Here is a 27,055-nt window from a genome sequence, read left to right as displayed (position 1 = left end):
CGATTCAGAGTCGAGTGCACTAACCACCGCGCCCACTGGGGTAGAGTTGTACTTTAATATGTGCACTTGTGGTTCTTCTTTTACTTGTTGGGCGAGGGCGTTGTCTTGCCATATTTATTATTTTTCTTTGAATGTTTGTTCGCAGCTATATCATCAACAACAATAACAACAAAAGTTGACTCAATACCAAACACACCTCATCAAGACATCTAACCAAAAATTTATTTTCGTACCTACTGATAATTTATTACAGTTGAACATTACATAATTTTTCCTCTGATCTGTCATATATTAGGAGAGTTCGAGAAGTACAAATCTGTTGTAAATATCATGTAACATACAGAAAGTGTCCCAAACAAAAAGCGAAAAAGGCACATATAAACTAGTTACACTCTGAATATTCTTGGACAAGCCGTAGACAAATATTTTACACCTTATTATTGTACATTTGGCTCATAAATAATATATTATTTTACAAAGGGTCTATCTAGGTTGGAAAATTTGAGGAAAGAGTTGAGAATTAATTGAGGTATTTGCGGCAGTGCTTTGAACCACACAAGCATGTCAGCTTCTCTTCCTCAATTGGGAACTTGTAATCATAGGTAAGCTCTTCACCTCTAGAGATACTGAAACAAAAACCATCAAATTCTTCGTTAATCTCATTCACAAGGGACGGACCATTATTTTTTTTCGAGGGCGGGGGCGATTTTCCAAAAAAAAAAAATCCCTGTGCAGCAAAAACTGCTGAACAAAATTAAACATAAAAATAAAATAAACACGTGCAAGGGGAGTCATGGGGAAAAAAATCGGGCAAGTACGTTCTAGTCTGTGGTTACTGAACTACATATGCTTCTGTAAGAAACCGAAATAGGTTCTTTATGTTCAAGCCATAGCTTGCGCATGCGCTGAATCGTGAAATTTTCTCTTCAGTGAAATATACCATGAAGGTAAAAAGCAAGTGACCAATCGAAACGAACCGCACGCTTTTACCTCAACCAACCACAGACAAAGCCAGAGGCAATTGTAAGCGACATGCACATTTTCCCGCGCTCTCTGCTAATTGGTCTAGTATCTGTCTACGTTTGTTCTGATTGGCCAGATTTGGTGTTACGACATCAACTAAGGTTTCCCGCCAACAAACATGCTAACGGTCAATCGTGTGCGAACTAAGGACGCAAAAAGAAAAAAATTGTTTATACCTTCTGGCGGCGAAGATGATGATTTTCTTTTGACCATCCACGGTTATGACACGAGAATAGCAGTTAGACTGAAAAGCAAAAATCAAAAAAAGACAAAAATTTCGTAAGAGTAACGAAGAAAGCAGCCCAGCCACGGTTAAATCATGGTACACTTGAATAACATGGAATACAATACAGCGAAACGCGTGGTCAAATTCCACTCCATTAAATCTTTACCGGTGTTGGTTTTCTTAATTCACAACCAATGAAAATACCTGCGGGAGCGGTTGCTGTTTCTCTCGCTTTCTTGGCTGAACAAGTTTGGAAAACCAACAGAGTAGTCACAACGAGGAGTTTTGCTTCGCCAACAATCAGCAAAAGCACAAGGGCCCATACAAACAGAGAGAACCAAGCGCAAACACAGAGATCAAACATTTCCACAATTGTGCTTACGTTTCTCTGTGTTTACATGAACCCTTGCGCTTGCCCTAATGTTTGTGTCGCTAGTGAAAATCTACCTTGGTTCAAGAAGCTTTCTCTTTTCTGTTTTACAATCAAATGTAAGCCGCAATGTCGTGGCGGCTTCTCCATTTCAAAAAAAAGCTTAAAAAGGAAAGAAAACCTCTGGAACCAGGGTATGGAATACCAAGCTTAGGTCAACTGGTTTTGTTGCGGGGGTAATCCAGAAGGAAGTTGGTATTCTCACTGTTTAAGGAAAAATTCAGCTCAGATTCGAATTTCAACCTTAGCGACGATATGCGACTTCTTTTCTGTTGGGGCTGAGCTTTCTACATTAATTAAACTGTACTAAGTGGAGTCCAGTACCTCGCAGGAATGATTGATGAAGCGAGCCGCGTTGCCGCACATTGTGGCGTCGACAACGTACGTTCCGTCCACACGAAACATGTAACATCCGATCCCCTGAAAAACAAACACATGCAATGAACGCAGTCAGACGACAAATTCCAGTTAACGAGTTTGTCTCGCAGTCTCGAAGATCATTTATCTGCTTCAGCTTTCGGTTTCGGCAAATATTTGATCTGCTCGGCAATGATAAATCAGAGGCGAGAATTTGAGAATTAAACATTTCTCGAGTTTCGTCAAACTCTTTCATTTGATTTACATGTCTTTTCCGTTAAATCCACTATAAACGCTACTATTACTAACACATTTAATATTCCCTTTGTTAACGTTATTGAGTTGGTATAGAACAGTTTTCAGTTGAGTGACGAAAAACCAAAATCAGAGTAATGACAAATTACAATGACAATACAGAGAACCAATCAAAACTCAAAGCAAATACTAACTACACATTGCTTTGGACATTAAAATGAAACTGCTCCAACACATAGTATATAGTTGTTAGTTAAGTGTTAGACTAAAGATGTCTTACCTTGCTCTCGTAGTACTTCTCTCGTTTGTCGGTGAGAACCGAGCGGACCAGCATTCCAGAATACTCGATCACCATCTCACCCGCGGCGATATTGCGAGTGCAAAACAAGCCACGCCCGTGAATTGGAGACCTTGGTTGAAAGAAAAAGACATTTACTTTCTAAATCCCAGTTTTAGGCTTTCCAATCTTCGGATTCAAGAGCGAAAAAGCTCATGAAAAGGGCCGTAACTTTGCACCAGCAATTTTCATTGACCGTGGAAAGTAACTGTGTCTTGCTTTCGTTTTACATTTTCTCGGCTCTGTCACAGGTTCCAATAAATCGTGCAATGAACTTGCTCTTAGAGCTGTTTTCAGTTGAGTGTCAAAATTACTTTGGTTTTACCACGTTTTAAGATTGGCTGAGTAGTCTAACTGGTAAGTAATTGGTTTGGTTTTGGTTTTGCGAAACTCAGTTGAAAACCGCTATATAAACAATCAGAGCAAGCAAGTTGGTTTTCCAAGCAATCACGATTAAACCAAAACTCGAACTGGTTTGCTTTTGTCGGTTTTCCCGCGCTTGACACGGGCTGCACGGTTTTTTCTTTCTGATTGGTTTACAGCCTTTACCGCGTTTGTTCAGTGTAACAGAGAGAAATACAGTGAGCCAATAAGTCACGATTTTGGTTTTAGTTACTTCTGATTGGATAGAAAAGTGGCGGGAAATTTTTCAGCCAATCGTGTAGCCTAGAAAAGCAAAACCAACTACTTTCCTATATTCAAATTAAATCAAAACCACTCTAATTGGTCACAAGTTATTCTCCTGGTTTGGGTTGTCGTAGCCATTAGGAAGCAACAATCCTTTCATTGTTCACTTCCTTTCTACTCGCTCGCCCGTTCATTTGCTCGTCCCCGTTCATGTAGACAAACTTGAAGAGGGCTTTTAAGAGCGTTTAAACCGGGGCGTACCTGGGTAATTACAACAGGACTCTTTTCGAAAGTTTCAGAGGTCTTGAAATGCAAAGTGCTGTATTCACCCTTCAGGGGAAAGAGGATCAAATAAGACAAAGATCAAATGACACACAAACCTGTACACAGCAACCGCATCCTTGTTGAAGGAACACTGTTTAAGGTGGCGATACCTCATGGCCATAGGAAGGTCCAGACATGTCGGGCGCCTGTGAAATCATTGCAGAATTATTCTAAATACACGCGAACCTATAGGATAATCTGTGATACAACTTGCTCCTAACACGTAGCACGGCGCATTATGACAAGAATTGGCGTTTTCGAGCTAAAATTACAGTGGAACCGACACCTAGAGTAGGCGGAGTAGCGGACACTTAGTAATGGTCCTAGCCACAGACAAACACTGCATTTTTAACCTGACATAAGCGGGCACCTCTCTTCAGCGGACGCTTTTTTTGGTCCCGAGGGTGTCTGCTTACAGGAAGTTCGACTATACAGGCCTGGCTATTTTATCCGTCACTCAAAAGTTACCGCGTCATTTGGGTTTGATGAAATTAAACAAGCTTGCAGACAAACCTTTCTGCTAAATAACGCTGTCACAATTTAACTCTGTGCCGCTGAAGCCCATGTGTGTAATGTGACTATTCAATTGTAAATAGAGCAGTATTTTCATGTGGTACTGGTTGCTGTGTCACTTACGTGGATGAAACTCTGTTGTGTGACCATTCAAATGAAAGCTAATAAACAGTACTTTCAAGCTGTACTGTTTGTTTTTAAATGTTTTCATTTTTGCATTTTAAAACTTTGGTTTTCTTTCCTATTTTTAATTTTTTAACCTGGGCCCTTTGGCCCCAGCGTTTCACGTACTTAACAGTGAGCGGTCCTTCTCGCATCTGTTCTGAGTTCTCTTGTTCCTCTGTACTTTCCTCTAGCTGCGGAGCCACGCGATGAACAGAAGCCAAGAAGGCGAACATGTCGTACTTTTTAGTCCTGAAAGAGGAATGTCAGAGAAAAAGAAAAATTACCGAAAATTATTACAACCGTTTCTTAACATCTTTCAAACTGCGCGGCACAAAAAATTACGACAAAAAGGCGCCAAAATTGCGATAACCTCGTACACGGTTCATTTGAGCTCAAATCTGATTGGTTTAGAAGTTTTTAAGCTGAACTCTCGAGACAAGAAACAGACTTTTTGCAGAGTTCCCTTAATAACAACAAGACTTAAATTGCCGTCAAACACCCTATTTTTTTTCCTTACCTGTTGAACACCTCAGCTCTTGCACAGCCATGCGGATTCTCTTTCAAAACCTGTGGAAAAGGTCCCATTAAAGGTTTTGACTGAAATTTTAGAATATGCTGTCGCTCTACAGAACAATCAGTTTAAGATAAAAGTCTTGTGAATACTCCTTGATTATTACTCGTAACATTTCAAGGAACACTTTAAGGTTACTTCAAACCTTCGCGGGGCTACGTTGGTCGATTTTTTTTTGGTCAAGAAAATTAAAGTCCGCGAAGCTCAAGTTTGCATACTGTGAACGCTAGGGGTTCTGTTATTTCATTGGCTCGCGGCTTTTCAAGTTAACACATTCCTCTGTGAAGGCGTGATATGTTTATGAATCTTTAGAGGGCGAAAACTCGCACTCGTTTTTCGTGAGAATCCCTTCTCTTTAAATGAGTTAATAGGGTATGCAGATTTGACGGTTTTCCATGAAATTTGGTCAGAACATTCACTGATAGATATGGAACAAAAGCGTGTCAGCGAATTCCTTTATTTTAATACTTTCCTCGTGGCGGCCTTTAACGCAAGAGGTTACGCGAATTTTTCGATAGTCGAACTTGACAGATCTATAAAAAGATAACCAATAGAAATAAAAGAAAATGCTGACACGTTTTTGGAGATTGAGGCTTTGTGATTAACACTGCACAGTTACTTTGCATGAACGATCGCATTTGATACCCGATTAATTCGATGGAACGTCAGTCGGTCATTTTGGAGTTGACGGCCTCAGCCGACTTTGGAAAACAAACTCCAAAACAAAACATAATTTTATCGAATTTTACATTTTATAACCTTTCTGTTGATATATAGTTTGTGGGGGTTTCCTTGAAAACAGCGCGCGTACGAGTTTTTTTCTGGAGGACACCCGCGAAGGTTTGAAGTAACCTTAAGGATGGACAAAATTAACGGACGAGAATTTCGAGGAGATTCTTCCATAACTACCATCGCCTATCAGCGGCGCGCGGTTAAAACTGGGACTGAATATGCGTAAGAGCGCGCGTGACAACTGTTGGACAGAACAGAGTTCCCGTTGAGTGACAACTGCTTACTTTCTGTTGGCTTTCTAAACTCCTCAACCAATCAGCATACACACCCTTTCAAGCGAGGCTTGGAACGACGTTGATTGACGAAGCAATGCAAAAAGCCAACGTAAAAATGTATAAAATAATCAAACCATTTATTAATAGGTTACAGCTCTCTGTATCGCCTCGTTTAAAAGTGTTCTTCGTTATAATCATTGCAGTCCGTTTCGCCGCCATAAACAAAGCAATAATACAATTTTTGTGTATCGATTTCTCGAAACCGAGCTTTTTAATTTACGCGCAGATAATAATGTACTAATATCAGGATATTTTTCGTAGTTTACCTGTGTTTCCTCGAGACTACTGTTGTCAAATGGCGGGTTGTACTTGAACGAATACTGCTTCAGTTGATGAGCTCCTGGCAGCTGCTCCAGCATGGAAACGACAGATTCCTGTACAAAAAAATAAGAGATTAAACCTTGTTTCCTACTTAGTAATTGCCAAATTTTCACAACACAAACGAGAACAATACCCACCTGGTGGACGCCAAACATTGATTTACCATTCACGCCTAGGAAGAATAAATTATAGGAATAATTAGAACTTCTTCTGAACGACCATCAAACAAAAATGTAATCAATCAATCAATCAATCAATCAATCAATCAATTAATCAATCAATCAATCAATCAATCAGTCAGTCAGTCAGTCAGTCAGTCAGTCAGTCAGTCAATCGATCGATCAGTCAATCAATCAATCAATTAATCAATCAATCAATCAATCAATTCATCGATCGATCGAGTTAGGCCTAGTTCATACTAGCGACATAACGAGATCACCGCCTTCTGTAGTACTGTGAATATCGACACAAGGATATAAGGAACACATCAGTTTTTTGGTTTCCTTATATCGTTATGTTCATGCTGTTATGTTGCTATTATGTCATTATGTCAGGGTGTCCACACTGCAAACATAACGACATAACATCCTTATTATGTCATTTTGTCGCTAGTGTGAACTAGGTTTTATTACACTTCCGCCATATCTTGTACAAATACTTGGTAAGGTCAGTTGCTCGAAAAGCACAATTTCACGCCATGAAATTTCCCAGTTTTGGGTGCTGGGAATTTTTATATTTGTTCCATGTATCGAAGTAAAACAAGAATATAAAACAATACCTGCAAAGGGAACCAGTTTCAACAGACGGTCTATCCTCGCTTCCTGCACCATTTCAAAAACGTCTTTCCAGGCAGCTTAAAATGTTAACACAAAGGAATACTTCAATTAACGATTCATCTAGCATTATGTGGCTGCCATTTAAAAAAAACACCTCGGTCAGAACAACTTTTCTTGGCAGAATTCCGGCTCCATATTGAGATTTGAGCAAATCGACGGATATCTGAAGAGAATTTGCCAGTCAGCGTGATATACCCTATTCTGTTGCACAGTGGCTACCAGGGTGGTCACGCAACGCTTCAAGGTAAGAGTATCGCGTGACCGACTTAAACGAATTTAGTACAGAAGGCTGGTTGTACTGCCGTGGAGACGCTTTGACTAACACAACAGCTCGTTGCACAGGAATTAAATTTTATAGAGTCTTGCTTATTAAAGACTAAGCACAATAAAACACCCTTATAATCCCAAACTCAGAATACTAACTCTAGATCTGAAAATTTGGTAGCCTGTGTTTCAGCCCTCCTCCCCTTCAAACCACCACCCCACCCCTTCCCGGGAGAAAAAATTCGGGGAGGGCGGCTGTTATACAGGCTCACAATTTGGAGATTTATCACGGCAATATCTGCTAGTTGGTGATTTTCTTTGCTCTCCAGACCTATCCGCTTGAAAATGTCTTGACATAGTATAGAAATACAATTTAACTGTTCTTAGAATCCGGACCATACCTTCACACGTGTTGGCTTCAATCCTGATTCCTTCCTCGCTCGTAATAACAAAAGAAACAGAAAGTTCCTCGCTTTGCAAAGCGTTTCTTTCTCTCTCTCGAAGACTCACTAACCAAGACTTGGCAGATTTTTCCTTAACGGGTGAATTTGACAGTTCTCCGTCTTCCACTTTCGCTACCACCTCGTGATCACAATTCAACTGTCTTACAGTCTGTGGAATAGAATCCTCAAAACTTATAGTCCTTTTCGCTGCGGGAGGCGTTTTTCTACTTCTAGAGGGCGTGGTCTTTTGCTGCGGGGAAGGATTAGAAACGGATGGCGATTTTTCGGCATAAACAGGGTTCATTATCGCTGGTAAATGCGTCGCTTGTCGGTTTAAGTGCTCGAGTAGTTTCCTTGGAGAGTGCGAAGGAGAAGGAGGCAGAGGTTTCTGAGGAGCCGGAAGAATTCTTCTCAGTTTAGAAAAATGTGAGCTAGAAGGTCCCAAATTCGTATCCTTAAAGAGAACTCCTGGAAATACCGCGTGATTAATTAACGAGGGCCCTGGATGAGGGGCAATCCTTTTAAGTTTCTTTCCATACGAGCTGTTTAAGTAGTCATTTGATATATTATTGCGAGGAGGCGCCATGTTCTTAAGATCTCCGTGAGATGAAGTCATGTTTTTCGTTGGCTTTTCCTTCTTGTTCACTTCCTCGTGGGAAATAACTTTGTGTAGATGTTGTTGATCAATTAACTCTTTACTTTCCTGTTGCGATTTCGCTGGGAACGATTTTTTCTTCTCTTCCACCGTACAATAATAGCGACATCGTTTAGTAGGATCCTTAACGCTCCAATACAACCGACTTGTCCTGGATAACAAACAACAACAAGTCATATTTACTGAAACTCGCAACACTTCTAAAAGCAATATAGAACAAAATGATGAAACACATAACGAGTTGTGCACTCGTTAAATGAACATCAGTAGTCTCTGAGCATATTATAAGTAAAGTCTGCGTCGAGCCAAGAGGTCCATACAGCTGGGAGCTTATCCCGGTTTCTGTAGCATGAAGCGACTAGGACTATTTCAACTCCAGCCTGGATGGGATGCTAGTCCATCGCAGGGTTACCCCCAAAAAGAAAATCACTGGTACCCATTTAGAGAGTTAACTGTCTTTCCCAAGAACAAAACGCAGTGATCACAGCGAGGGCTCGAACCCAGACCACTGGATCCAGAGTCGAGCGCACTAACCATGAGGCCACCGCGCCTCCACTGGGCATACTTTAATGACTTAAAAAGCAAAACAAGCTTTCCAGTGGAAGCCTTATAATCAAAAGGCGATGTATGATTTTTTTCAGGGGCTGAATCTAAGCTAATCTAAATATGCCATATTCAGGGGGACGGGTATTTTGCGGGAGGGGGAGCTCAAAACGAAACTTACATCGATTGGGGTTGGGGCGGGGGATCTCAAAGCATATCTTTGTGAGATTTCAAAATTATGCAACAACCAGCGACGATTCTTTACGTCATTTTTGCAGCTGACTGAGGGCAAAAAAGGAAAGCCGCTGGAAATATCTACGAAAAACATTTGCAAAGTTTTCTGACCAACCTGTAACCGATCGGATAAAGCGTTTGTTTAGTGTCAGAATATTCGTTCAGTCGACCTATGTTTTCCACAGTAAGAGAACCTACAAAATAAACAACATTGTCAAATTTGTGAATTATCCATAACGTAAAAAAAATCACGACTGTGTTTTGGAAATCTGTCTTATTAACTAACAGGGATTTTTTTCTTCGTTTACCCCTTAGCTTTAGTTTTGACTAATGTGTAACAAGCATTCGAGGTAGTGTTTCATCACATTTCAAAACACTTCAAATTTCTCCCCCAATTGTACTCTTCTCTTCTCTTCTTTATGTTTAACCATGCAATGGAACTGTTTCTCTAGATTACAGCCAACACGTCTAGTCCGTCGGGCGTGAGGCGATGAACATCGCCAGGGAAAAAATGGGGTTTTTTTGCCCTTGCGTGCGCGTCATTTTCCTCTCGCGTCGCGCTCGACAGGACACGAGCTAAGACGGGCTGCTTGTAGTCAATTCTTTCGTGCTTGTTCTATTACATCGAATCTTCTCAAATAGGCTAGATTTTGCAAGTTAGTAATTTTATCCAGACTATTCTGTTCCGGGGCCAGTTCATAAACTTCTCAGGGCTACATGGAGGAATTCAAGAAAATTCAATTTTGAGGTCATTTCGAGAAACGGTGTGAACCTCGTAAGAGCTAAGTCGCGACTGTGCATCTTGCAAAGACTACCAAGTTCGCCGTTTGCAATCCGTCCCAATCATTCTCAATCTTAACAATGCTTGACCCTTCATGTTTTATTTCAACCTTTAAGGTATTTTCAAACCTTAGAACACTTTCATATTTTGATTCTTGTGATTTCAAATATCGCAGAAAGTGGCTCTATTTCATGATCGTGATGCACGTGAGTTACATACCTTGCACAAGGTTAATAGAATGAGGTTCAAATCCTCTTGACAGCTTCTTTGTCGCTCGGATTTTACTCATATCCACGCAAACACGGCGCTCCACACAGAAGTCATCATCGCGCATCAGCAGCTGATGAAATAAAGACACATAAAAACATAGTCAAAGCGGTTTTCACTTAAGTGTCGAAACGTTTATTACGAGGCTACACGATTGGCTTAGAAACTCGCGCCACTTTTTCATCCAATCAGAAGTAAAACCAAAACTAATCGTGACTCGGTCGCTTTCCCGCGCTTCGCGCCAGCGACATGTAATTACTTCAGTTTTGATTGGTTCATTGGATTGTCTGTATCTTTTGTGATTGTCCAGAGTGATTAACATGGTTTTGGTTTTTCACTCAATTGAAAACTGCTCTAACTGGAACTGAGTATTTATTTGCTGAACAAGGGAGCGAAACCCTGATTCAAACTGCTAGAGTGATGGAATCAAAACTTGACCAACCTCTTTCTTGGTTCTGAAGGAATGCTGAGCACAGTACACTTTCTTGTCGTCTTGAAACTCGGCGTTTGCGTTTCTTGCGCACATGAAGTGATAATTCATGGGACAGCGGGGCTCACAGCAGCCCACAGTAGCCCCAACTTCTCCACAATGTTCACATTTCTAGAAGCAGAGGAAGGTAGTTAGTGAGAATCAGAACTCAGTAACAGCAACAGCAGCGACAACTGCATCAAAAGAAGTACCAAAAAATCAACAGCAACAACAACGACAGCAGTAGTAACAACAACAAATTAATTAATTAACTTTCGAAAATAGGGTAAGACTTGTTTTTTCATTTATTGCCCAACGGGGAAGGGGAGTTAATCACGAGAAATTTGCATCTGGAAGGACTTTGCACCTGGAAGGTAATCAAAAGAGCATTCAAAAGAGAATGAAAACCTTTTAATTAAACACTGACCAACATAAAACAAAAAATGAGCTCTACAGCTTGCGAGGGAGCAATCAAAGTCTCGGATGTAAAGCTTGTTGCTGCTGCTGCTGTTGTTGTTGTTGTTGTATACAAAATACATGTAAAAGGGAGAAAAGAGTACAGGGATTGGTGCAAAATAAAAGTACAAATAATCAACTAAAGGTTATACCATCTGTTTTCCTCTCGATATTGCTACTTGAACATTCTGTAAACGGCCCTCGTCATCTTCAAACACTTCCGCTGACCACAGACCGCAGTTGACGTGCACCCACTCATCCAAACCACAACACAGAAGACGACCAGCTCCGGGAGGGTCAGCGTCTCTCATCACACCACAAAGGAGACACTTCCTGGTATCCTCAACCTCCTGAAAGTTAAAAAAAGAAAACGTTAAAACTATACTTTTATATTTCTGTGAGGGTCAAATTTTCAAAATGCATTCTTTAATTTCCTTGCTCTATAGAGAAAAAGTGCTGAAGATAAATAAAACCCAGTTATCAATTTGTAATCAGCACTGAATGTTATTTAACAATATACTCTCCAATTCTACCGTGTGCACATACACCCAATTCCCTCAAGGAAAGAGTCGTCAATTTTTTTCGAAAGGAAAGATAAATGATAAACCAGTTCCTACAAGTTTCAATAAGAAGACATGCACATTGTTCAATGAAGTGCATCGTGGCGCATCTGTTAAAGGAAAACTTGACCACACGTTTTGACATTCGCCATCCGTAATCCGTCTCGATCTTTCCCAATCTTAACCATGTTCATTTTTTGTGATTTATTCTCACTTATTCGGTGTTTTTCTTTCCACTGCAAGATAATTCTGTCCACCGCAAAAAAAAAAAAAAAAATTAACATTTTATGGCAAATCTTGGTCAAAGTATCACTGTTGGATGAGTCAGGAGGAATATGAGCCTAAAACATAGTGCAGACAATTCTCACATCGCTCATGTTATTTTACTTAGGTTTAGTGAAATTGTTTACCGCATTCGATGACTGCTGTTGCTGCTGTTGTTCTTCAGTAGCGTTGTTGTCTGTTTCCATGAGCTCCTCATCAGCTACTTTGTCCTTTTCTTGATCTTGGTTATCGTCCACCTCCATCTTTTCCTCCTCAGCTACAGATTCACAACACACGAAATCAAGGATTTTGGATGATAGGGCCAGCAGCGTCACAAACTTAAGCCGCGTACACACTACGCCGGAGGAATTTGAAACGTCAAATGTTTTCCGTCCACACTACGCCGCAGAAATTTGAAAATGCAACAATCACCGGTCATTTTGGATTTGTGTTCAAGTAAAACTCGAGCAGGGAAATATCACAATGGTCATAACCTCTTCGTTGATGAAAAGCTTCGTTTTCAAAATGTTCTGTGTCCACACTAAAACGCAAAGCCGTCGTTTCCAAATTCCTACCGGTTTGAAGAACGTTTTCGAAAAGCTCTGTTTTCGTGACGGATTAGTCTGGATAGAAGGCCTAACCTAGAAATAAAGACTTAGGCCATGCATGTAGCTTCCAAAAGCCAAGCATGTTTCATAACAGTAAGAATTTCTTCTTAAAAATCCGCTGGTTTACAATGGAAAATATGAATTTATACAATATGTTAAATTATTCTCGCAATTTCATTGGTTCTTACCCATGATCTATTGGAGGACAGACGTATAGAAGACGTATTAACAATTTTTTGTTTCTTTATTATATATAACAGATAGAATCAATGTTGCTGAGCGTCTCTTCGGTAATAGATCGCAGTCAAGTGTGGTAAGAACTTGTAAGTGAGGCCTAACAGCTCGCTTGGCACTTTCTTGACGTCATACTGCATTTTGATGTCATCTGTGATCTATTACTGAACAGACGTGCAGCAACGTGGAATCTATTTGTTAAACAGAAAATTGTTTTAATGTGTCTTTCTTTCCATAATTATTCTACCATGCGAGTGTAAAAAAAAAAAAAACTCTTACCATTCAACTCCTGCTGTGAGGGCAAAGAACTAGACGGAAGAGTTTCTGTGGAAGGTAATGGGCATTTTGCCTCCAGTGGTGTGTCAGAGTTTTCTTGGCTGCTCTTCATGGAAACATAAGAATGATCCCAAAACTCAAAGCAGATACTGGGTCCAATCATTCCACTGTAACAAAGAAAATATGATTCAACTTTGGGACAATGGTTGGAGGCGCGGTGGCCTCATGGTTGGTATGCTTGTCTCTGGATCGAGTGGTCCGGGTTTGAGCCCTGGCCGGGAACATTGTGTTGTGTTCTTGGGCAAGACACCTCACTCTGTTGTGCTGGGAAGACTGTTTCAAGTGTATTGTTGAATCTTGATCAGTAAAGCCTTTTGAGGCTGAACACCAGGTGAGAGGGGCCAAAGCTGCATTTTTAACCCCTAAAAGCTCCAACAAGCACCCATGTCCTTTTTATCTGGGAGTCCCCCCCCCCCCCTCCCCACGAAGGTGCCTTGCCCATAGACATTGCAGGAACCCTGCCCTCAGCTTCTACATTTGCCTAAGACATTAACTCCATTGTAAATAAAAAAGGCCAGCACACCCAACATTATAGATGGTGAATTGAAATCAGGGTTATTTTCAATTATTGCTTACTTGGGAGGGGAAACTTGACTGTTCTCATCTTCCTCCTCAGAATCTCCTTTACCCTTGAGTTTATGCCACGGAAACATTGACGCTAGTTCCTGAGTGTCAAAGAGAAAACAGTGTTAATCTCAGCAAGTAGTCAATAGATTAAAGTAAACATGTAGAGCCTTTCAAGCCTAAAAGGGTTCTATAGCTCAATAGAAACATGGAGTAAATGTTTTCTATGATTTCTTTCAAGAGATGCTGTGAGGAAATGAAAGTAAATTCACTCCAGGGAGCAAGGAAAACAACCATACATCAACAGTTAATTTTAGGCCTGTGTTTCTAATGAGTTTTAGTATAAATCTACCTGCATTCTATAGCAAATGCCGTTCTCTTTTAGGGCTGCGCTACGCTAGTCACTACCTATGCTGTTGTAGATAGTAAGTAGTCTAGCAGTGCACACAGTTGTTTTCAAAAAGGTTTGAATTTTCGAAGTGTCCATGAAGAGGATTAAGATAAGTTCTGAATGACTCGCAGATTTATATGAAAACAGTTAGATTATTTGCTCTTGATTTCAGTATGTGATATCGGACTTGGGTTGTGCCCTTGTGAACCATCACACACTAGTATAAATCTACTAGCATTCTATCACAAATGGCATTCTCTGATTGGCTACACTACTCACTATCTATTCTGTGATAGCTAGTGAGTAGCATAGCAGTGTGCCCTTGTGAACAAAATGATGGCCGCTTCTTGGCGTTTTCGAAGTGTCTGTGAAAAGGATTTAGATAAAGTTTTGAACGACTAGTAGATTTACACTAAAACAATTAGATTATTTGCTTGGAATTTCTATGCGTGACAGTTGACAATGTCGATAGAAATCTCAAGCTTATAATCTAATTGTTCTATAGAAATCTTAACTTGCAATCTAATTGTTAAAAAGAAATAAATTCATCTTCAACTTCTTACAGTATACTTTCTAAAAATACTCAGTTAGCAGACTCACCTTACAAAATGTAATATACAGAGAGCTCCACTGTTCAGTCAGATCAGGGTCTGGCTTTACAAGGGCAAAGACTTTGTCTAACACCTTTGTCACCTCTTCACAAAAGCTTTCCTGTTAAATAAAACACAGAGAAAACTTAAACGAGCTACTTATCCCCACAATATTCTACTCTGCTGTGAAAAATAAATGAGATTCATTTAGAGAGAATCGTGGGATTTTCCCTTCAAGTATATTGCCCAGTTTACACAAACTGTGGATAAATTAAGTATATCTCTTTTAAAAACCCTAATTATTTTCCTTTTACAGTCCAGAAAACAAACTATTCAGCAAACAGTACAGGTAAAACAGTGTAACTCTTCCATATGGGTCCTTTCTCTTGTGTTTTCCTCTGCTTGACCGAAAGAAAATACTGCACATCTTGCAACAGGATGTGGGACTTGCCAGCAAAAAACATGTTTCATTACTCACCACTGTGATGTACTGTTGCTCTTTCACTTTTGCCATAATTGCATCCAGGTCTTTAGGATAGCCATTGTCAGCTTGAAGCTGCAACAATGGTAAGAAAAATTGAAAGAATTAAGGGTGAGGTCACATCAGTCACAAATCTCTACAACTGTCTCTGATTCAGTTATTGAAAAGTTAATGATTAATAGACATTGCTTGTTAAATGTGAGTGGCAGACATGGTTGTCTGATGGTTAATGCGTTTCACTCCATAACAAGCGGTATGGGTCAAAGTCCTGATCAGGGCCATCGTGTTGTGTTCTTGGGCAAGACACTTTACTCTCAGAGAGCCTCTCTCCACAACAGGAGTATCAATGAGTGATGGAAAATCGTTAGGGCAGCCTGGCTGAAGGCTGGGGGGGGGGGGGGGACCTACGACAGTCCAGGAGGAGTAGCAAAAGACATACTTCTCGCAATTTCATTCTGCAAAAACCAGAGTTAAGTGCCCGGAGCTTGAGGCCGATTGGGTTTAAAGGTTTCGTTGTTCTGTTCAACGAGCTAGTGAAAATCAAAACTGATGATGCTTAATTCTGAGGCAGGCATGGGATGGGCTGCCAGCTAAGTCTACCACAAGTAATATTTTGTTGTCAATCCTCCTCAAAATGTAACCAGTAACAAACAAACATTGGGTGGAGAAAAGCACTTTTGAGCAGGACTTGAGCCATTAACCATCAGATATCACCTGCTAAACTACTACCTCTTTAAATAAAAGTCATTAGCCATGGCTAACAAACAGGACAATTTTCTTGAGTCTTGTTATTATTTATCATACCTGTTCAAAATGAGAGTTAAATTGCTGGTATGCCTTGCAAGATTTGATCTCATCTACAATCTACGAAAAAAGCACACAGTAAGAATTCTGTTGTCCTCAAAAATTGACATGCTAATGAATGGTGAATGTCAATGTCTTTTTATAACAGTGATTTAGAAAAACTGAACAATGATATATCAATATCAAAGTTGTTTTACCCGTTCATATCCTGCCTCCATTTCCTCCATCAGCTCTTTATACCAAGATGACGTCAATTGATCCTCGCAGCACTGTTTACAAATGAACTGTACATCCTCTGGCAAATCCCGCAAGCACTCATACTGATCCACAGTGATGCCTTGACACTCGGCATGAACCCAGTGGTCACACTGGACACAGTACACCATTTGAGAATCAAAGTCATCATCAGAGTAGCATTTGTCACACAGAGGGCAGAAGTTGTTCTGTTCCCTCTGACGCCCGCAGTCTTGGCAATGTGTAAATTCAAGCATCCACAGCGCTTCAGGATCCTGCAGAAAATGTTACTTAGAATGATGAGTAAACTAAGTGGCTAGCATGTATCACATTACCTTCCAATACAGCAAAACCTCAAAATGAAAGTTCACTAAGGCAAAAAAAGCACTAAAGAGGATTGTTATCAATGAGATGGATAACAATAACAAAATTGGAAAATTTAGCTCAAAATTTTCAAGATGTGCCATACTCTTCATTTTGGTTAATTAACCTCATGTTACATGTGTACATGTGCAAAGATGAAGGAGAATATTAGCCAAAAATACATTTATTGAATAAATGTACTTACATCTCCAGCAGTTCTCCTTCCACAATTCTTACATTGAACACATCGACCACACACCTGGCAAGAAATGTAGCCAACATCAACTTCTGTCATAGTCAGGTAATTTTCTAAAGCTCCAGTCTCATTAAAATAAACCATCTCCATTGTAATAAACTAAGGTTTTTTTCCATTTCTTTGATCTTCTTGTTAAATTATTACGTTGCCAGCCTGAATAAGGTTTGACTATGTTGTTCATTCTGATTTATCAAATGTTTTGAACAAAGTACAACATCCACCATAATTAATTTAAAGCAATAACCTCCACTTGGCGCAAAAATATGCTTGGATATTTGTCCATAGACACTGTCTTTTCTGAGAAGCAAACAGTTTTCCTCAAGCTTTGAGGAACAGATAATGTCCATGGACAAATATCTGAACATACTTTTGTGCCAAATAGAGGCTATTGTGTTTATTATCCTTCATATATTTTGCACAACATGTGCAGTTTTAAAAACTGGGGAATATCACTTGGATATTCCCATGCCCAGTTTTACCTAGAGTATATTTAGTCACATGACACACTTAGACCAATCGTGTGCAATTGAAAATATTTTATGGATTACAACAAATAACATCACCATTTACTAACCCACACATCATCTTCGCCCTCTGGTTCACTGGGATAATATGGACCCAAACATTCCACATGATACCCACGCTGGCAACGATCACACATCAAAAGCTGAAAAGAAAACAGAATTTAACATGAGAAGCACAAATGTGGAGGGGCCCCCCCCCAATGCCACTCCCACCTGACCACATGTGAAAGCTTGATTCAAAAGCTGTGGTTAAGCAGTGGACTTATGATAAGCAATTTACTCTGAGAAAGTTGTGTAATATATAAATAATAGCCTCCATTTGGCACGAAAATATGCTAGGATATTTGTCCGCAGACATTATCTGTTCCAAGAAGCGAACAGTTTTCTGAGAGCGTACCTTGAGGAAAACTGTGAGCTTCAAGGAACAGATAATGTTCAAGGACAAATTTAATATCGAAGCATATTTTTGCCCCAAATGGAAGCTAATGTGTTTATTATTTTTCAAATCTTTTTCCCAACATGTGCAGTTTTGAAAATTGGGGAATATTCTTGGATATTTCCCAGTTTTACCTGGGGAATATACAGTCATGTGATGTGTTTTGAGCAATCGTGCACGAACAAAAATATTTGATGGATTATAAGGCTGGGTAAGTCAAGCCTAAAAATAAACTGATTCCAGTTACAGTAAACAACTTTCCACAAAACAACCTCTCTTATTGCTGGAATAAAAGAACAGCTCTGTTCCAAAAAGTGTAATTCAGTAACAATAACAACATAAAGGCCTAATTTTTAACCAGGGCTGTTGTTAAGTTTTGAGTCACCTCAAGCTGCGTTCTCCACAACCGTAGCAAACTTGTTACTTTGTGGGTTAATTCTATCAACAACAAGCTAGCACTTTCACCCATAGCATCAAGGGAAAATCAAGCATACTCAGCTGTAACAGGTGTTATGGGTTATGGCCCTAAGTGACAGCCCTGTTTTGCCATGAAATGTACCTTGTCTTGATATCCACAAACAGAACAACTACTGCAATTGTCACAGCACCATGTACTTTCATCCACTGGTTCCTCATCAAGGCAAAACCCATGGAAAGGCTCAGCACACACTCTGCAGTAAAACATCTAGAAAACGAGGATTTACAAAAGACAATACATAAGACCAGAAAGATAATAAGACTTACAAAAGACCTGGCATCAAACAATTTCCCCTCATTTGGCATCACTTAAAGTAGTAGTTGAGGGTTTTTATATTGTTTTAAATCTTTAAGCCTCCATTTAAGTGAACACATTCTCCTTGATGGTCTTATTACACAGCTACTGTAGCCAAGAGAGGTTGATTATTTAAGCTGTGAGACAGAGATTCTCTTCTATTTCTACTTACAGATGAGAGGGAACTTGCATGTCACATGTGTCATGCTTTGTCGTGCAAAATGTTTACACACAATCAAATTATTAGTTATTTTTGGTTCAATTGTGGCGAATTACTGGTACTTGAATTCTGACTTTTCTACTGCTTAGTTGTCAAACATGTAGGTTACACAAATTAAATATCAGTGAAACAACAAAATTATCAAACCTTTTCCTGACCCCTGCTGCCGCAGAGGAAACAGAGCTCCTTTACTATACTTGGCACACCAGCTGTAAAGCAAACTGCAAATCCTTCCTTCCAGATTTCTTCCTCTGTACTGTTGTCCTGTTACATGAAAAAAATTAAAACTTAAATTGAACCACAAAAGTTTAACAATCTTGTTTAACTGAAGTAGCTTAACCTAAGTTTTTTTTGTATCCCATGACTTTTGATAAAACCTAAAAAGTGAGACAAAAGTTGTCAGATTACACATTTGAAGCACCTAGAATTGAGTCAAGAATTTGATGTTTTATTATTTCATTTTAATTTAATTTTGTTTGGAAAATAATTTTAACATTTCTGTGCTTCCATAACCAAGGCTTAATTCCAGGTACCTACTTTTTTTAAGATTTCAAATTTATTGTATATACGTGTAAAAACTTCTGTACTCACACTCCAAGGTACTTTGACTAGAGGTCTGTCCACAAGTGCTTGTCTTTTGCCAGTCGGTGGAGGCTTCGCTGGAGCAGCAGGTTTCTTGGCAGAGGGCTGCAACTGGCTTTGACCTTTCTTAGAATGTTTCCCTTTAAGAGTAAGTTCATTCTTTGCGGGCAGCTTCTTCCTCTTCACTGGTACATTAGAAACTGTTTTCAAAAATAACACATATCATTCAGTCATGCCACTAAAAAGTTAGCCTGCGAATACAGCTGCCTCTCATTCGCTCCCACTGTTTAAAAGTAAATAGCCAAATGCATGTTTCAGTCAAGCAGTTCACAGTTAGTACCCAGTTAACAACTGCATTGTGCTGTATGTAAGATGGGTGCCTGGAATATCCAGGGACCTCCACTGTGACCAGCTGGCCCCTTCACAGTGTAATGCTCCCATGGCTGGCAATCCCCGCAACCCAGCCTTAACCCCCACACCGTCTTCCGGGCACCCGTTGCACTGAGTTAACAGTGAAGACGTGAGGGGAGGGAGGGGGGAGGGCAGAAGGATGCAGGAAACTGCTCAATCCTACGACTAAAAAGTTCCAGGGATCGCCAGGCTGGAACATGCTAGTACAATGGCAAAGTGCACTGACACTGCAGTATAAAAATACCGCTGACCGGAAGTATCAGCTAATCTTTGTTGTAAACTTTGTTAAATTGCATTTAACAGCATTAACTTAAAGAGGCACTGTCACTGGGATTCTGCGATGGTTACAACTAAAAGCCTTTGTTTACACACAAAAAATCCACCTGATCACCGGAATGAAGTTTTACATGAATTAATGAGAGTACAGCAAGTGCTAATTTGTTACTAGTAATTATTTTTCCAAAACATAGGCCCAGAATTTCAGAAAAAAGCCTCCTGGCTTTTTCGTCTTGAGATCAAAACCTCGTGCATTTCAACCTCATGATAACACCCTTTGATACTTTCAGTGCCCTAGTGTAGTTATTTTTGATACTAGACTAGTTTCCATTGAAAAAATATAAATGGAGGTCTATTATTAGAGACGACAAAAGATATTTCACAAAGTCTTAAAATAATACAAAATATCAAATACTGATGACAAAATGCTGAAGTACCTTTCTCAGCTCTCTTAGTAGTTTCACCTGGTGGTTTTGGAGGCTGTGGGTTAATGCACTTGCGTTTCCTGAAATTAAAATGAATGACTTTACTTTTGAGTTGTTTTACTCTCTAAGGCTTATCAGAATGTCTCCAGGTGATGAGTGCACTAACTATGAGGCCACCATCCCTCTGCTTTTTATTTTGCTATAATACAGTATAATAATATAGTATTTTTTGTATTTTATCAACATACTTTTATTGATTTGAAGTTACTTACCAATTTTCTTATAAACACATAACTCATAAACAAACAGACACGGCACATCATACATTTACATACACACACCTCAGCTTCTCTTAACTCTCTTCTACTTTTAGATATGATACTAGTAGAGCGCAGCAACAACACAGGATTTTGTACCTGCCCCATTTCATATTGTGAGCTTTTAATTTATTTTTTGATTTTCCGATCATTGTCTCAAGCTGGTGAATCGTTTTAATTTTGGAATTGAAGGAAGAGACTTGTTCTGTCTACAAGAATATAAATACTGTTTAGCAATTATCAAAGTATGATTAAGAATGATATAGTATAATATCATATAGTATTGATCAATTGACCAATTTAAGGCATACAAGTACTTACACACATGACTGTTTGCTAGTGCCTGGTCCACCAAACTTTGGCTTGTCCCTGTAAAGTAAATGCAGATGTTTAAAAAACAAACATTATTCCATCAAAGCAATGTTTTCCATGGCTTAACACAAACACTTTTCCTTCATATCCACCATGTTATATATGTATAACAGGTTTGACTACACTTGTTAAAGGCACTTGGAGTCAATAAGTTTTCTAACAATTTTTGGAGGGATATGCAGTTAGGTGATCTTGTTGGGTTTTAAACCAAAATTCTTCTCTGGAACACTGATTCACAAGGAACAGAAAATCTAAGTTGGTTCCATATATTAAGATAAACAAGCACATATTGCAGCATGTCTACCCAACACTGACTAGTGACATTAAAAAGAACACAATTAAAATTGATTTCTACTTGTACCAGTAGCCTTGGACAAAAACCCTAGAACTCCTCAACATAAAACTTTCTGCCAAAACAAATACACAAACTTACTTGCACCAGCGACAAACACCACAATCATCTGTAATTCTGCACCCTCTACAGCTGCCACAGCGGCTCCGCCTCCTTCCTGGAACCACTTTACAGACATCCTTTGCTTTCTTTCTTACACCAATCTTTTTGATGATTTTCACAACCTTTGTTTTTGTCTCCCCACTCTTTGTTCTTATTTTCTTTACCACCTTGATAACTTTTTTCACAACTCTCTCTTGGGGTTCCTGTGCCTCTTTTACTTGTTCTTTCTTGATATATTTCTTGATCTGTGCAAGTGGCTTACAGCTCTCCTCATCCTCACTTGAGCTGGGAATTTCATCATCATTTTTCAACGATTGCAACCTAGGTAAAGAAGTCTTTTTCTCACTTACTCGTTTTTTCTTCTTTGGTACTGCCGGTCCTTCAGAATCTTGATCTTCATTTGTATGATTTTCCTCTTGGTCTTGACTCTGTCTTCTTGATCTTGGATGGTTGTTCCTTTCATTTTCTGAATTAACACGGGCTTCACTTTCCTCTGGCTTCTGATCCTTAGAATTTCTTCTACTTGGTTCTCCTGAACTAGTTTCTTCTGCCAGTGATACATCCTCCATTGTTTCGCTGTCCATTTTCTCTTGCAACTCTTGCAAGCGTTTTGATTTAAACACATATCTGTTAGTTTTTCTATTGGAAACATCACTACCTAAAGTTGAAACCTCTGAAATTGACGAGGCATCACTAGCTTGGTCCTCTAAGTCTTCTTCCCTGCATTTGTTTGCAGACAATTCTTTAGGTTTTTTCTTAAGTTTAATTCTCGCAGATTTCTTTATATGGTTATTGTCTAAATCATTCCCAATAACTTCATTGAGTGATGAAGCTTGTGATGAATTGGAAGTTCTAACAGTTTTTGCCCTCTGTCCACGACCAGGGAATTTTGCCTGCTGATAATGATTCCTTGCCTTCATGACATTTTTTATTCTGTTCGCATTTTTGATACGGACTTTCCTGGTGAGAGAGCAATACTGAGGCGCCATATCCATGGAAGGATCTTGATGTGACACGTCCGTGAATTCAAAATTAGACTGCGAAAGAATAAACAAAGTTGTATCCTAGTTGATAGAATGATTACCAGTAAACTACAGAAAGAAATCCATTACTTAGATAAAACAAACTTTTAAAACAATATTGAGCATCAAGCTGGTAGCACAGTGCATGTAGCGTAACTTCTCATTTTGGGAGAGTACAGAGTTTTCATTCAGGTTATATTTTTCAAGCCAGAAAGATCACACATGATATAGTACATGTTTTGTTGCAGCTAAGATAAATGCGTTGATTTAGTGCGAAATTTGGAACTCAGCCATAACAGAGACTACCCAGGTTGTAACAAGTCTCAGAGCAGTAGACAGGAAACACATTACAATGCAAGATTCCCAAAATGAAATGAGCCGTGAGGTCACTTTGAGGTCACTTTGTATTGCACTGTAGCTCCAAGCAAGCAGAATGGGTGAAGTATTTAAGAAAACACTTAAACAAGCCAGCTGCTTTTTCTGGTCTTACTTGGACTGAGTCTTTATTTTCAAGTGAAATTTCAGGTGGTGATAACCTCTCTTTCAGGCAATAAAATCAGCTGGCAGCCAGCTCTTAGCTACATCAGTGAAGCTGTTAGTGCTTGTTTGTATTGTGACCAAAATGCTGTAAAGTTTGAGTGCAGTCATGCATAAGTATCATTTAAAAAAAAAAGTATTTCAGAATATTAAATCTGAATTTCCATAAGCAAATACCGGTAAAGAGTGTTTTGTTGACTTACAAAATATCTGTTAGAGTCCAAGTCTTTGTTTAAATGGTGTACATATACTTAATTGATTATTAACTTGAAGATAATATTAAATAAATTAACTGCAATAAAAAATCAGAAAATTTTAGAAAATTTGAAATTTTGACAGTTAATTTATCTTTATTATCTTATAATAATTATAAGAGGCAAATGAAATGCTCAATTGATTGTCAGTTATTGACAATCAGTTATTAAATAAGCATTTTGTTTGTTTGCCTGCCAATGCAGCACAACAGTTTCTCTTGAAGTCAACCTAGGAGCCATGTTTTTCAGCAGTTATGGCATGCTTGAAATGTTATTGTGTTTACATAATCAAGGTCTAGTTAAGCAGTTGGTCAAACACGCAATGAAGATTGTATTCACAACACAAAGGAATAGTACACAGAGATTATTATGGATATCTGTTCCTACCTTTGCTTCTGTGGCACTGAGAGGCTGGATTTCAAAGCCTGTGGGTGACTCTGTTGAATGATAAATTTAAATTTTAAAATAACTACATCTGCTATGCAAGTGAGAAATTGACCGGTTCCAGAAAATATCCATACCCACCCCAAGGGGAGGGTGGGGGGGGGGGGGGGGGTTCAAAAGCCAAAATTTTAAAAGGACAGAATGAAGCTACACTGGAATTTCCAGGGGATTGGGAGGGGGGATTTCAAACTAAAAGACATACCGTGGGAAGGGCATGGATATTTTCTGGCACAGTACATAAAACAACTAAAGAGGTTGCAAAGCCAAGAAAATAAATCTGATACTTGGTTTATCAGACTGATCTATCCTGATTATCAGTCCGAAGTTCACAGTCACACATCCCTGATTCCATGAGGATATAAATACAATTATTATCTGATCACACATTTCTAAACAATTATTGGATGAGGTTTCTGTCAGCTGAAGCCTTCGCCTTCAGCTGATAACCCTTACTGAGACCTTGATTATTCTGGATATCACAGAAACTGAATCTAATAATTGTTTTATTTGAACAAAAAAAAATGGAAGTCGTGTTTTTGCTTTTTCACTGACAGCAAGCAACACAAAGCCTGTGAACTTTACGTGATTACCCTTAGAAATCATGCACTGCGGTCATACATGACATGATTACCCATGACCTTGAGTGTCCTTGACATGATTATTGTATAATCTGCAGCTTGATGATGTCACAGGTGTTGGTTTTGAAAATTCACTGTGCACTTTCGGCCAATCAGAAAAGAGATAGTGAGTTAAATGTAACATAAAACTAGTAATTTGCGGTCGCAATTCACAAGTTAAAAATGTAGATTGCTTAGTTGTTAAACCATCACATTCCTACAGGGAAATAATTGATTAAAATCTCTTTGAAGCCCTTTTTTTGCAACTATGTTTACTTAGTTCATTAATTAATAAACTACAAAGATATTTTTTTCACCATTTTTCCTGGAGACTTGCAAGTTTTTAATACTAAAAATCATTCAATTAAAAACCGATTTTCCAACTTGAATTTACTGCTTATGGTTATTATCATTATTTGTGATTTAATGTCATTTTACATCAAGTGTCGTCAAATCACGCGAAATAAGGCAAATATGTTTGAAATCCCTTATAAATGCTGAGTTCTATACAACCACACAAATTAACTGTTACCTGGGAAACTGCATGTAAAATATATGAATTAAAGCCACTAAAATTGTCACAAATCATGTTTGACTGATTTAATGTATACAGCCATTATATCACAGACAGAGGTATAACTGATATAGACAGCATTTTTTTTCTGTTTCTGCTATGTGAAAGCAGTTAGTAAATTTAAATTGAACTCCTGAAGCCTGCCAAATGTCACAGATTCAGTTTGCATTCTGCATGTTGCCCAGCTGTGGCTACAAAACTCAATTCTCCTAAGTGAAAGCTTATTCCTTATGACTTTGGTTCTGAGAGTTTAGTGGTAAAACAAGACAAAATATACTAGATAATTATTTTATTTCATATCACAAAATGTCTGGTTTAGAATGCAATTAAATTGTTAATAGAGTAATATTAGATTTTGATCACGTTTAGGGAATGATTGGGGAGGGAGGGGGGAGTCAACATCTATTTGTGTCCATTGCCTACAGTGCTTCTGAATCTCAAGAACACATACGCAATAAACTGCCTACAGCTCGCACAAATGCATTGGAAAAAAAAAACCATAGGCAAAAAAAATCGTTCAGTTTCTATAAACAATTTAGATACCTGGATTATTCACGTAGACTCTTTGATCGCCTGGTAAATCCATTTTTTCCAATTTTACCTCCGCCACTCGAAGGGTTTTTTTAGGGGGACATTCGCCATCTTCTAAAGGCCTTTTGTGTGCTCCTCGATGACTTGATGGCCCAGTTTTCGCGTCATGTCCCTTGCCTTTGTATTTCGGCGATGTAACATCGTCGTAATCTAACTTTTTACTCTTTACAACTCGTCCAAATCGCGATCGCACTTGTTGGCTATCTTTGTTTACCGCGTCCAACTTTCTTTGCTTCCGAATTCGCTGGCCCTCCTTCGCTTTTGCCAGCAATTGTTTCGCCAAAGGCACCGTTTTCTTTTTACTGTAAGGAAATAAATTGACCTCGTATGTGTTAACCGGAAAGTGACGATTGCTGCCCTCTCGTTGCACAGGTTTCTGGACTCGCGGTACAAAATTCGCCCTGACTTGAGTTGTTGATTTCACATTCGGTGACAGACAAGTCTTGTCGAATTCAGTTCGCGCGAATCTTCTTTCGTACGAATCCCTTTTTCTGTACTGCTTCGCGTAAACGTTTGGACTCGACGACGTACCAACTGGCTTGCTTTCTGTTTCCTTTGTGTTACTTTTACGCTGAGAGGATTCAGCTGTGGATACTTTAGCCGAATTACCAACCGAATATCGTGAATGTAGATCGCGAGCGCCATCTTTTCTATAGCTCACTCTTTCGCTGCCATCCAGATAGTCTTTGACAGAAAACGAGCGATACGCCTTAAGACCCAGCTCCTCTGCTCGAAAGCCATAGAATTCTTCTTCCTAAAACCCAAGGAAATCAAAAGATAAGAAGGCGATCAAATTCGATTAATGAAAGAGACGAAGAGTCGCATAAACAAAACACTGAAGTATGCATTGGTGAACTGTATGAAGCACCTCTTCATCGGAATCTCCAAATATTTCGCGATATCTCCGAAGACTGATGGAAACTGGTCTGATTACTGAACTCTTCGGCATTTTTTCTAGTTGCTGTGTTTTCATCCCTTTCGACATGCTGAATTTTTTCTTCTTCTCCGGCACACATCGGGCCTTGTTAGTTCCAGGATATTTCATTCGCGCCATCTTGCCTCTGTTTGCGCATGAGTACACATCTCTCCACACGTGCTTCCACGACCGCACACGATTATGGGAGAAAACGGAATAAACAAATAGTTTTTGACGAACTTGACATCGTTTTGTTGTAGCCTCCACTTTTCCAGAGCCTGGCTGGTACTATGACGAAAATCAAATGAAAAATTCAAACGTCAGTCGGAGACAAAACTATCGCACGGGGGATGCCAACTTCACTTTCTGCCGATTGAGTGACCAGGCCTCAAGGGTATTCCCCAAATGTCCGGTTATCGCGCAAGTCGCTTGAAGTGTTTTCGCGGGACTCGCGGTTGATTC

At 39.2% G+C, this 27,055-nt stretch overlaps 1 protein-coding gene across 1 annotated transcript; it reads right to left on the bottom strand.

The window, feature by feature from the left end:
* Positions 1-200: 200 nt before the first annotated feature.
* Positions 201-26,881, bottom strand: LOC145493295 (histone-lysine N-methyltransferase 2B-like). The gene is made up of 33 exons (XM_081472725.1): positions 26,546-26,881; positions 25,630-26,431; positions 23,839-23,888; positions 21,618-22,675; positions 21,134-21,181; positions 20,508-20,575; positions 19,393-19,583; positions 18,949-19,065; positions 18,369-18,494; positions 17,424-17,516; positions 16,799-16,852; positions 16,194-16,505; positions 15,997-16,056; positions 15,190-15,267; positions 14,722-14,832; positions 13,743-13,831; positions 13,110-13,273; positions 12,135-12,265; positions 11,317-11,514; positions 10,682-10,840; positions 10,192-10,312; positions 9,307-9,385; positions 7,718-8,565; positions 6,995-7,069; positions 6,354-6,388; positions 6,162-6,269; positions 4,775-4,824; positions 4,384-4,506; positions 3,636-3,725; positions 2,572-2,701; positions 2,004-2,099; positions 1,200-1,267; positions 201-626 (listed from the first exon to the last, which is right to left on the bottom strand). Exons 1-33 carry the CDS (start codon positions 26,729-26,731, stop codon positions 521-523), a joined length of 6,024 nt encoding a protein of 2,007 aa, XP_081328851.1. The 5' UTR covers positions 26,732-26,881; the 3' UTR covers positions 201-520.
* Positions 26,882-27,055: the final 174 nt, after the last annotated feature.

The sequence above is a fragment of the Orbicella franksi genome, chromosome 7 (assembly GCF_964199315.1).
Source record: "Orbicella franksi chromosome 7, jaOrbFran1.1, whole genome shotgun sequence".
Taxonomy (NCBI): domain Eukaryota; kingdom Metazoa; phylum Cnidaria; class Anthozoa; order Scleractinia; family Merulinidae; genus Orbicella; species Orbicella franksi.
The sequence above is the reverse complement of the archived record's forward strand: the minus strand, read 5'-3'. Positions and strand labels throughout refer to the sequence as shown.

Coding starts and splice junctions, on each gene's coding strand:
- LOC145493295 (XM_081472725.1), bottom strand. CDS start 26,731: ATGGCGCGAATGAAATATCCTGGAACTAACAAGGCCCGATGTGTGCCG. Junction 16,057..16,193: donor TGGAGGCAGGATATGAACGG/GTAAAACAACTT, acceptor CTTTTTTCGTAG/ATTGTAGATGAGATCAAATC. Junction 4,507..4,774: donor AGAGCTGAGGTGTTCAACAG/GTAAGGAAAAAA, acceptor TTCCTCTTTCAG/GACTAAAAAGTACGACATGT.